We start from the raw sequence: 12,225 nt of genomic DNA on the forward strand, positions 1-12,225 counted from the left end.
CAGGCTGCCTATAGCCATAGGCAGGGGGATCCGGCCTGCTTCCGTCTCTCCGCTGGTTTTATGGGCATATTTCTCACACCCTGTTCTGCTATTAAAAATAAAAATAAAATGAGGCACACATCACATGTCTCCGGCTGCAAGACCCATTTCCTTCTAATAAGCTTCTTATTTGCCTGGGCTTCCCTACCCTGGAAAAAATTAAATCCCCAGAGGCTCCTATTATGGATTTCTAGTGTTTTTTTCTTTCTTTTTTTTTTTCCCTCCTATCTGTTATTTTGCCTTTTTTTTTTTTGTTTAAGATTTTATTTATTTATTCATGAGAGACACAGAGAGGCAGGGACACAGGCAGAGAAAGAAGCAGGCTTCTTGCGAGAAGCCTGATGCGGGACTTGATCCCCAGGACCCCAGAATCACGCCCTGAGCCAAAGGCGGATGCTCAACCACTGAGCCACCCAGGCACCCCTTCTCTCTGTTATTTTGAAAGAAAATGAAATTAGGGGGCTTTGTCTGCTTCTGTTTGCATGTGCATGCGCACACACACGTACACACTCTACCTGGGAGCCAGGAGCAGAAATTCTGGGCAAACAGGGAAGTACAGCTTTGTCCCACTTACCTGGGGCCACAGAAAACAGAACTCTGAGTTGATCTGTACCTGTGCTGTGCTGTCTTGGGCTTGAGCAGGGCCGGCCTGACTACTTACCGCAGACAGCAAACCATGGGAGTTTGAAGCCTTAACGGAGCACGTACCTTCACGGCAGGGCAGTTTCGGGATGGTCTCCGTCCGCTTCCAGCAGCCCAGGGGTGAGGTGACCTCGGAGTAGCCCAGGTAGTGAGGTGGGGGCCCGGTGGCATGCCCATACAGTCCAAGTTCACGAAGATCCTTGATCAGGCCTCTGGAGTCTCCACTGTAAGGATACAGGCTTGTTCATTTGTGGATGTAGGGCATGCAGGGGGATCACAGGAATGAGCCTGTCACCAGGTCGACAGAAAGGGATCGCCCAGTCAGAGTGATCGTAACAGCTGGGGAGCTCAGGATTGAGTCAGAGGCATGGGGAGCTGAAATGTGCCTCTGGAAAGGAGACTAAGGGGCAGAGCTCAGCATGCAGCTGACCATCCGGATGGCCCACCTGGGACCCTGGCCTCTTTGACTCCAGGTTGGGTCCTGTCATCAGCTGACATTTTCTCCTGTTGCATGGTATGTGCTGGATCCCAAGTAAACTCCTATTATAGAGGCTAGGAGGAGATCTAACCCCACCCATTTTTCAGATGGGGAGATGGAGGCGGAGGGAGAAGCCTGTCCCGGTTCAGGCAGGGCCAGACTGACTTCCTTATGGGCTGACTCCCACCTGAGGGGACCCTGCATCTGCATCCTCCTGCCCTCGGCATCTGGGTTCCGGTCATGGAGGCTGTGGTCTCCACCCCACTGTCCTCGAGTGCTGTGTGCCCTGACCTCAAACAGAGCAGTGGCTCTAAGTTCTTTCCGGGCCACCTGGGACTTGGTAGGAAAACATATGGCCGCCTTAGGGAGTGTTGGGCATGTTTCATTGGTGAGAAAAGCCTGAAAGTGCAGACAAACCCCTTGATTCAGAATTTGGACCAGACTGAAATTTTTTTCTTTATCCTCAATGGAAAAAAGAGGGGTGTTTGAACAGTAGATTAATAGGGTATGAAAGAGAACACAGGCTTCCTGTTCTTCTCTTAAACACTTTAACAATGTCCACAGATCCCCAGAAAAAGTCTGGAAGGACTGTAGGGATCCTCGTGGCCAACCCAGCTCATTTTACACATGAACAATCCGAGGCCTCAGGGTTTGGCCGTGGACCTAATTAGCTAATGCGCCTGGCCAGGAGCCTAGGGTCCCGGCTCACAGGCTGGTCTTCTGTCTGCTGGAGCCCACACTTAGTCTCAGAAAGCATGCAGCGTGCAAAATTAGTATTGATAGCAAATTTGCTACTAATATGTGATCCTTACTCAAACCCATCCTTCAGAGTGTGGGTGGGAGTACAAACAGGAACGAAGCCGATGAAGAAAGACTGTGATTCCTGCACCAAATCATCGTTATCTTTAGATGGGACAGGCTGATGTCCTGTGAAAGGAATGAATGACCCACCAAACTATAGCAGAAAGGGAGAGAACATTGGCCAGGGTGGGCAAAGACATTTTTTGTGGACTGCACAGTCCCTAACTCTCAGCCTTGAAGGATGACAGGATTCAGGCAGGTAAAGGAAGGCAAGGTGTTTTGGGTGGGAGCCCTGGATGGGATACTGCAGCAGTCTGAAAATTGGGCCCCAGAAATATCAGGTCCTCATTCTTGGAAACTGTAAATATTTCCTTGGAAAAAAAGGCTTTTGCAGGTATTATGTTGAGGGTCCTGAGATGGAGAACTTATCTAGGATTATCTGGGTGGGTCCTAAATCCCATCACAAGTGTCCTTATAAGTGGGAGGAAGATCACAGACAAACGAGGAAAAGGCGATGTGGCCACAAAGGCAGAGACTGGCATGACCTGGCCACAAGCCACAAAATGCTGGCAGCCACCAAAGCTGGAAGAGGCAAGGGACAGATTCATGCCCTAGGAGAGCACAGCTCTGTCCCCACCTTGATTTTGGGCCAGTGACCCTGATTTCGTACTTTTGCTTCCAGATTGTGAGAGAATACATTTCTGTTGTTTTAAGTTACAACGTTTGCAGTGATTTGTCACAGCAGCCCCAGGAAATCAAATGGGAAGGGACAAAGCTTGTTTGGGGCAGGGAGTGGTTTAAGGTGTTTACTGGGACACAGATTATTTCAAGAAGCAGTAGGTAAATGGGTTAGGGCCCGTGTCTTGTATGAGTTTCCAGAGTTCCTGTCCTTCCTTCCCAACTGGAATGTAGGGCTCTGGAGGAGAACTGTGAAGCCCAACGGATTGTTGTTGGTTCTCTGAGGGAATTACTCTTTGCTCCTCAGGTACATACAGTCAATACTTGTTGAGTAGCATGATGAATGTTGGCAACCTGAGCTTGCACCGGGTTTATTGATGAAAAGTCAAAGCTAGCCACATCTGGTGCTCAGATAGCATTGATGAACCTGTCATCTTCAGACTCTGATCTCGAATTCCCCACGCCGTGTCTTGCGGCCATGTGATGTGTTAGGAAATGCTCGGCCAACCTAGAACTGACGGGCCTCGGGGGCTCTGGAGGGAGAATGCAGAACGACCCAGGTTGAGGTCAGAGGATGGGTGATCCCCTGCCGAGTGGAATGGCCTTATTGATAGCAGAGTCAAATCCACTGCAGGCCTGGAATGTGATTAAAGATGCCTTTTGAGCTTTTATGACACTCTTATCGATCTGAGGTTGTTTATAGCCGCAAAACAGCTGTAAATTAGAGGATGAAATAAAAACAGCAGGATACGTAACTCCTATCTTCCTACTAGGTTAAAAAAGCCTTCTGCGCAGCTCCAACAGCAGCAGGGAGCTGAGATAGAGTCTGCGGAGGGGAGCTGTGTTCTCCTTTCCGGAGGATGAAGGGCCCAAGGGGCAGCTCTGTCCTCACAGCTGAAACCTGCTTGCTCCTGCTCAGGAAGTGTCCTCCACGTACATGGGTCTCCGCTGGGACCACTGTCAAATTGTGCGCTGACCGTGCTGTTTTAGGATGCTCAGGGGTGGTTTTCTTTTTTCCTTTCCCTTCCTTTCCTTATTTCTCATTTCCTTTGCTCTTTGCTCTGCCTTTTTTCCCTTTCCTCCCCCTTTCTTTCCTTTTGTTCCTCTTGTGGCCACTCTTTTATCTGCTTACAGGGTTTTGACCTATTAGTATTTGTAAAGCAGTGAGGAGTGTTCAATATAGGATCACCAATAAATTCAATGCAAAAGACCAAGCCATGTGACCCCGGACTTTCTTTGCTTTCCCCTAGAGATTCGAGAGGCCTTTCGGGTTCTGGACCGAGACGGGAATGGCTTCATCTCCAAGCAGGAGCTGGGAATGGCCATGCGCTCTTTGGGGTACATGCCGAGCGAGGTGGAGCTGGCCATCATCATGCAGCGCCTGGACATGGACGGTGAGCTCGGGGTACACGGCGTGCCCCCTGAGATGAGCCAGGCTCATCGGCAAGACCTTGGCTTTAAAGGGTCTTGCACTTGGGCCCCAAAAGCTTGGTTTCATGTGTTGGTTTACATATGAGGGCTGGCTCGGGGTTTTTCAAACAACACTCCATGCAGTCCCAGGGGCCTGCAGGGGTGGTTCTGGGGCCGCCGAGGGAGGAGGGTGAGGAAGGAGGGCTGACCGGCGGAACAGCCAGGACAGATCTTTCCACCTGCCCTCCCTCCCTTTTAAATAGCTTCACAGAGGTAGAATCCACATCCCCTAAAACTCACCCATTTAAACTGTGTGATTCATCGGCTTTTAGTGTATTCACAGATTTGGGGACCCAACACCATAATCAATTTTAGAACACTGTCACCACTTCAAAAAGAAACTACCTTTGAGCTGCCCCCTCTCATCTCTGTACCCCTCAGCCCTAGACGACCACTAATCTACTATCTGTCTCTCTGGACATTTCATATCAATGGAATCCTACGCTGTGTGGTCCTTTGTGACTGGCTGCTTTTACTCAGCATAATGTTTGCAAGATTTATCCCTATTCTAGCATGGATTTGTACTTTGTTTTTTTTATGGCCAAATCATATGCCATTGTATGTGTAAAATAACAGCTTCTCCACTCTGTGATTTACTTACTGGGTTTCTGTATACAAGCTTGCTGGGGAAGAGGGTTTCACTGTGTTTTAAAAATTCTAGAAAGTGACACATTACCTCTTTCAGATTCTTTCCCGCTCCAAAACCTTGAGGCTGCTCCAAATCAGCTGTGACCCTCCTGACATTTAGATTTTGCCCTGGCTGAAGATCCAAGAAAAAAACCCTTATTTTTGTTTTTTTCAACACACCCTCTCTCCCTCCAAAGAGCAGCTTGATCCCAGGCCTAAGGGGTCCAGAGTGGTGGGCATTAGGACTTTCAGGTAGAGCATGAAGTATACAAGTGAAAAACAGGAAGCAGGGCATAGGGTCAGGAAGTCCCTTGGAGGAGAGACCATGGTAGGGAGATGTTTGCTTGGCCTGCAGCTGATTGGAAGACACAGCTTTCTCCTGTTATCTTGCTGGAATTGCTGGAAGGATGATAACAAGGGTGACCATATGGTGAATGAACTCCAGCATCAACCACCAAGTGCAGCTGTGGGCATTTATTTTCTGGTTCAGGAAAGAGATGTTTCATCAGGGGTGTTCAGCCCCAGCCTTGTCTTTACCACTGATTGATTGTGACTCACCGGTGTCTTTGCAGGCCTGATTTGACCTTGCCTTATATTTAGCTGCTTGCTTTAGATATTTCTGAAAAGCTGGAGCAAAGCACATATCGTGTAGCAAAATCTGTTTTCCATTGACCCCCATCATCATTTCTGAGACACATTTCCAGAAAAAGTTTCCTCCTTAAAAGAATAGAAATCTTAATCTATGCTTCCGTTTATGGGACAAAGATTCTGTGCTTTTGATTCTCTGCCCACAACTCCTATGACAAAATCTAGTCAAATGAACTACAAGCAAATAGAATTAGCAACATTTAATGAAAACGAGTCAGTCCTTTGTGTGTGAGTTATTCCTATGAAATCGAAGGGTCTTCATTAAGGTCAAACCTAGTGCTTTGTGTATTTACTCATTGGACTGCAGCTCACAGGGAGTTTTTATGTTGTTGCACATCTTCCCTGAATCCCTGAGGTCTTGGGGATCTTGTGTGTCCAAGGGACCCAGCAGGACTCAGGCAAAGCTTCATCCATATAGGATTCAGTTTAAGAGCTTCCAAGTTCCACCAACTTATTTACAACTTATCAGACTCAGCTACCCATGCCAAAGGCAGAACTTACCAGAACTTAAAAGGACTTGGCAATTTTCTTGTAGACAACTTCTCATAGTTCCTTTATTTTTTTATTTTTATTTTTATTTTTATTTATGATAGTCATACAGAGAGAGAGAGAGAGAGAGAGGCAGAGACACAGGCAGAGAGAGAAGCAGACTCCATGCACCGGGAGCCTGACGTGGGGATTCGATCCTGGGTCTCCAGGATCGCGCCCTGGGCCAAAGGCAGGCGCCAAACCGCTGCGCCACCCAGGGATCCCCCTCTCATAGTTCCTTTAACAAAAACCTCCAGTTTAAAAAAAAAAAAAAGTTGAGGTCATTGGCTGCTTCACCTGATAGAAGGAATTGCCTACCCGGTTGGTTTATTAATTGCCAAAGTGTAAAAGTTGCTAAGTGAGAGACACCCAGTCTGGGGCTGAAGTGTGTGTCTTTTAAGAGTTCTGTCAATGATGCTGGTAAGTGGGATTTCTAGGGTACTGCATCCCAGATACGGATGGACTGTGTCTCAGTGTCTTTCTCTTAATGGATCTTTTGAGCTTCTGTTAAAAAAAAAAAAAAAGTCCTAATTATATCCTTCCTTTCTAGCTTCTGTAGCTGGGAGTTCTCCACAGAGATTTGGCCTTACTGAATTAAGCTATTCTTCAGCATGAAACTTGTGGAATGGCAGAAATTTTAGGGGAGTACTGCCCCTAAAATGGGGTGTTTGGGCTGGAGCCTGGGATTCTTAGCTGTAAGATGACGGTGCCTCCGGGCCCACAGGCCCTGGTGTCCAGGGGCAGCAGGAGAGGTGGTGGTGCCTCCATCCATCCCAGCTGGCTGTGATTAGGAGCAGGTCTGGCCCACACACCAATCTGCTCTTTCTGGGGTCCCTATTGGTTTGCCCGACGGTGAGGTCATATCTTCGGCATGAGGCCCAGCTGGAATAGCCTGAGTGTGTCTGTGCAACCGAAGTTGACACATGAGGCTTTCATTAGGTGGTTCCTTGGGAGTGGGGTGCCTGGCTGGCTGAGCATGTAATAGTAACCTCCCTGGATTAGGGAGCTCGGCGGGATTTCCTGGACATGGAGCCCGCAGGAGCCAGACAGTTGCAGTCTGTGTGTAGAGCTGGTTTTCCAGAGGACACAATGGGAGGCAGCTGGAGGGTCTGGGATGGCTCTGTTGGCCTGTGGCCAGTTTGCCTTGAGTGCTGGGACTCTGTGCGTGTGTGTGCACACACGCATGTGCACTCTATGGGCAGATCTGCTTCCAGTTAAATAAACAGAAAACCAGAACGTGTGCCCTATGCCTGTTGCTTCCTCATCATCTCTTGACTGCAAAAGTTCTTTCTTGTAACTTTTAACTCAATTGCACACCCGCTGGTGCTTGGGGTTCTTCTCCCCTTTTCCGGCCTCTGCCGCTCAGGTGAATTTTGCCCTAACAGCAGTTGGGAGTCAGGATTCACCTTTCCTGGGTGCTGTTTGCCAGGATCTCTCCCTCAGCCCAGAATCTGGAAGCCTGCAGCCCTGTCAATCAGGCTTGTGGGGAGTGGACTTTATTCTGGAGCACCTCAGTACTGGTTATGTCCCATCGTGGGAAGAATTAACAAAATAGCCAAAAAAAAAGTGTCTGTGAAGCTGACATCTTTTGTAGAAGCAGGATGAGAAAGGCTGCTCGCAAAGGACTGTGGCCCCCGTGGCCTCCCTGGGGCCTCCCCTCACCTACCTGTTTCCCACGGCAGCTCTGGGGCGCCCCTTGGAGCGTCCAGCCTCCTTCACCAGGTATCTTCAAGACCCAATGGCTATTTTTGGCTGTTTTCCAACTTTTAATAGTTTCCCCAACCACACCACTGGGCCCATCTGGAATGAATCCAGCTAGCTTTGCAAATAGTTTCCCGAAACAGTGAAACCAGGAGACATTCTCAGCAGCTTGTGGCCTTTGCTAGGGCCCCCCTGGCAAGTGCTATTGCCAGCCTCCCTCCCTGCAAGCTTCCCTCGGGCTCCCACTTACCCACCAGGAGTCCCTCTTTGAAACAAGGCAGACCTTGCCTTCTTCCTCCTTGGATTTCTTTCTGCCCCTCAAAGGTGCAGAATCTCGTGAAATTCCAGCAAATGTGCCATTTCCAAAGGACGTCCTGTGTCTTAACAGGTTTGTGGTTTGTTTTTAAGCCCTTCTCTGGATAGTGAATTTGACTCCGTTTAGTTTGATTTTAAAAGGATTTATTTGGTGGCCACTGTGTGTGAATTTGCTGATTTCCATGGTTGGCAAGATTCACTTTTGGTTTCACTTTGAGACAGGCCCCCGGATCGCAGAGCACAAAATCGTGGCCGGGTCCCCCGGGAGAGCGAGCCGCGGCCCTGCTGTGGGCCTGCACGTCCACGTCTTCCCTGTCCCGGCCTCGTGTTTGTTACAGGCATAGCCTTTGCTGAGTCGTCATGATCGGGACCTCCCTGTTGGCCTTCCTGAGCTCCTAGAACACAGAAAGCACAAGCTTGATTCGGACGTGCGCTCATTCGTACCTCACATTCAGACGCGTCCGGGACTGGCGTGGGTCTTTTTGGGGAGCAGGAATGCGCCCTCCTTTTCTGTGTATGGGGAGATGCTTGCCCACAGGCTGCATGAAGTGGTACCGCCTGGTGCGAGGTGGAAGCAGTTGGGGCTTTTTAGGAACAGCGGAGGGTCTTAAACCTGGTGCACATCAGAAGACACCAGGAGGGCGTGTTTAAATAAACAAATGGAACAGACCGAATCAGCGCAGGGCGGGTGCAGCAGCCTGCAGCCCCTAACAGTCTCATCAAGTTATGGGCAGAGGTGCGGTCACCGATGTAACCGGGGGACCTCTGGCTGAAAGAAAAATCTAAGGCTCCAGAGAAATCCTCAAGCCTGTGCATATTTGTCTGAGCGAGGAGATCTGAGTAAGAGGTAAATGCCCTAGGTGGTTCAGAGACTCAGGAAGTTTTGCGCAGTGCTCGTCTAGGGCACACTTTGAGACAGAGGAAGCCAACCCAGCCCCAGCCGTGTTCCTGGAGCGCAGCCTCACACGCGTGTCCTCCCAGAAACTCAGCCTGCAGGGATTTGAAACTCACCAAGCCCAAGGCCGCTGGAGGTCGGCTACAGGGGTATGTCCAAACGATTTGCATTTGTGAATAAGCATAAATAAGCATAAAACTATTGTATATTTCACTCCGTTAGTGGATTGTTGTTGCCTTTACTATGATCTGGCTGTGCTAAGTGTTAATGGGGTAATAATAATGACCAACACTTATGCAGTGTTCACCAGGCCCCCAGTAACCCAGAAGAGCAGTAATACTCCCTAACACATGCAGTGTCCTCACCATGGGCCTCACAGTGTTCTAGGCACTTTATTTATTAACTTTTTTGTCCTCATATCAGCTATCACTACTAAGTATATGATTTTCATTTTGTAGGTGAGAAAAATGAACTACAGAGATTTCAAGTTATTTGCCTAGTACACGCTGCTAGTAAGAGCCTTATGAATCCAAGATCTTTTCTCTTTTTTCTTTTTTTTAAAGATTTTATTTATTTATTCATGAGAGGCACAGAGAAGGGCAAAGATGCAGGCAGAGGAAGAACCAGGCTCCCTGGGGGGAGCCCAATGTAGCACTCCATCCCAGGACCCTGGGATCACGCCCTGAGCCTAGGGCAGATGCTCAACCGCTGAGCCACCCAGGTGCCCTGAATCCAAGATCTTAATCACCTGTCTTGTAGATACATTACTCTTTTTGTGATTTTAGTAGGTATAGGCCTCTTAGGGTGACAAAAGGGCATTGAAGCAGTGACTGAACAGAACACATAGCAACTTGAGTCATGACATCACCTACGCATTGTAAACCTATATGTGAATATTTTGGTTGCCAATTATTGCTCCAAACTGTCACCTTTGGCTGGGTGATAAACTCTAGCCACTCCTCAGGTTACACTTGTATGAGTCACGCCTGACCCTAGAACAGAGTCTGTGATTGAAGATGATACCTTTGGGGTTCTCGTTGCTTTCTGAGGGGAATCCTCTTTAGGTCTTCTTGGGATCTATAGTGGTGGTGGATGTTTGTGAAAAATTGACTCCAATGTTCCTATCTCCCTAAGCAATTCCTTCTTCTATGTTAACCCAGGAAAAGTCTACCATCTTAATCTTACTGACAGCTGGCCACTGAAATCCAAGTTTCAGCTAAGACTGAACTGTTGGAATCACTTCTAGGTACTCAAGCCAATGTAATCAAAACAATTTCTGGTGTGAGTACCCATTTCAGTAAGAGCCTCCTCAGCCGACGTTATATTCTCTCTCCCTTGTTTTAACATCCTGGAGTCCATGGCTACACCTGTCCCCTGGGGTTATACTGATAGAAGTCCACAGCATCTCACCTCTCTGTATGCTCCCATAGCAGGCTTGAAACTCCTGGAGTGTGCTGATTTGATCATAATCATAGATATAAAGGCAGAAAAATGTGGTGGGAGTAGATCTTGAAAATAGGCAACCCCTTTCAAGGAAGCTGCCTCAGCTGTTTCTTCCAGGTCTTCAAGCTGGTCTTGGCTGACCTCAGGGAGATACTAGAGAGGACGAGAGGGAGACTCGGCCATTCTGTTTTCTGAATCCACCCAGAGGTCCCCATTCCAAGTCATAGGTCCCACTCCTTTCCAATCAGTGCCCTGAATCTTACACCAGAGATCTGGGGAGTCTGTGACCTCAGCTTATAAGTCTGCAGACCATATAGTTCAACTTGGGGCCCTCCTTACATTGTATGAAGTGAATGATTATTTGGGGGGACCACCCTGGAAGCACCCTTGTTCTCTGACTGTGACCAGAGCTGAGAGTTTCAAGGCCTGAGCTTGTTTGTTTGTTCTTTCTTTCTTTTTCTTTCTGTTTTTAAAAGATTTTATTTATTTATATGAGGAATAGAGAAAGAGAGTGGAGAGGGGGAACGCAGAGAGAGAGGGAGAAGCAGACTCCTCCCCCTGAGCAGGGAGCCCACCATGGGGCTTGATCCCAGGACCCCAGGATCATTACCTGAGCTGAGGGTAGACATTTAACTGACTGAGCCACCCAGGCACCCATTGTTTTTTCTTTCCAGGGCACTAAGAAGCAGCTATCCATCCCACAGCCCTTGTAGTCATCATTGCTACTGCAAAGGTTAAACATAGGAGTTATGTGGGTCTTCAGGAACCTTGCTTTCAATAATTGTTTTATCCAAAAGAAACCACAGATAATATTTAATTATGATGCCGGTCATGCCAAGGATACCAGTATCCCATTTTTCACTGGCAAGAAGGTTAGTGCTTCTATACTTAAAGAATAGAGATAAGCAAATCACTTAGGAAGGTTGTTTCCTCCTGGTACCACACATTGTATCATGAAAACAGGAACCAGGCTGGATTCCTAGAACAAGAGTATTATGTGGAGCATAAGAACCTGCGTACAATCCTTCATACCTGAATAACATTTCTCTCAGGCAAGTTTACCAAAGGGAATATGTGAGAGGGCCTGTCTCAGAACACCCTGACCAGTACCCAGTAGTATTTAACAAGTCATTGCTAATATTATTGATGACAAATGGTGGCTCATTTTGCTCTTTTTTACCTCATAAGGGAGATGATGTATTTTCCATATGTTGATTGGATTTTTCCTTTTGTGGATTGCCTGTTTTTTGGGGGGAGGGAGGGCAGAATCTGTTTCAGTAAGGAGAAGCTAATTTATGCTGCCATAATAATGTTTTTAAAAGATTTTGCTTATTTATTCATGAGAGACACACAGAGAGAGGCAGAGACATAGGCAGAAGGAGAAGCAGGTTCCCCACAGGGAGCCTGATGTGGGACTTGATCCCAGGACCCGGGATCAGGACCTGAGCCAAAGGTAGATGCTCAACCACTGAGCCACTCAGGTGCCCCTATGATAAATAATTTCCCCAAATATCAATGACTTCATGTGAGAACAAAATAGAAGTTCTCACTAATGGAATATGTCCATTGTGTGGGCTGGGTGTTTCCTCTTTGTCATCTTCACTCAGGAGTCCTGGCAGAGGCTTCTGTCTGTGTTTCCATGGTAGCTGTAGCAAGGGAAAGAAACCCAGTGGACCACATAGTGATGCTTGAAGTTTCTGGTCACTTCGTTCCCCTTCTCATTGGCTAAAGCAACTCCTACAGTGGTGCCTAACATCAAGGGGTGTTGGGAAGTAGAATCCAACTACGTGCCCAGATGGAATGAACTGGAAATACTTGCTGAACAACACTCATGATGATCTAAGGACTTGGGGCTTTTTTTCTTTTCTTTTTTATTAGAATGTTACATTCATTGCAAAATTTTTTATCTCAGGGAAAACTTTTAGAAATTCTAAAAATAGGGGCAGAAACAATTGTCCTG

General features: G+C 47.7%; 1 protein-coding gene across 13 annotated transcripts in view; it reads left to right on the plus strand.

Annotated features, from left to right (window-relative positions):
• The window catches only part of CALN1 (calneuron 1), a 544,567-nt gene that overhangs the window by 279,411 nt on the left and 252,931 nt on the right, over positions 1–12,225 (plus strand). For all 13 annotated transcript variants that reach the window (XM_072752791.1, XM_072752802.1, XM_072752797.1 and 10 more), the window contains one exon: positions 3,889–4,032. In XM_072752791.1, coding sequence (XP_072608892.1) covers positions 3,889–4,032 — 144 coding nt within the window. The remainder of the gene's footprint in view (positions 1–3,888; positions 4,033–12,225) is intronic.

Source organism: Vulpes vulpes, chromosome 3 (genome assembly GCF_048418805.1).
Source record: "Vulpes vulpes isolate BD-2025 chromosome 3, VulVul3, whole genome shotgun sequence".
Lineage (NCBI taxonomy): Eukaryota > Metazoa > Chordata > Mammalia > Carnivora > Canidae > Vulpes > Vulpes vulpes.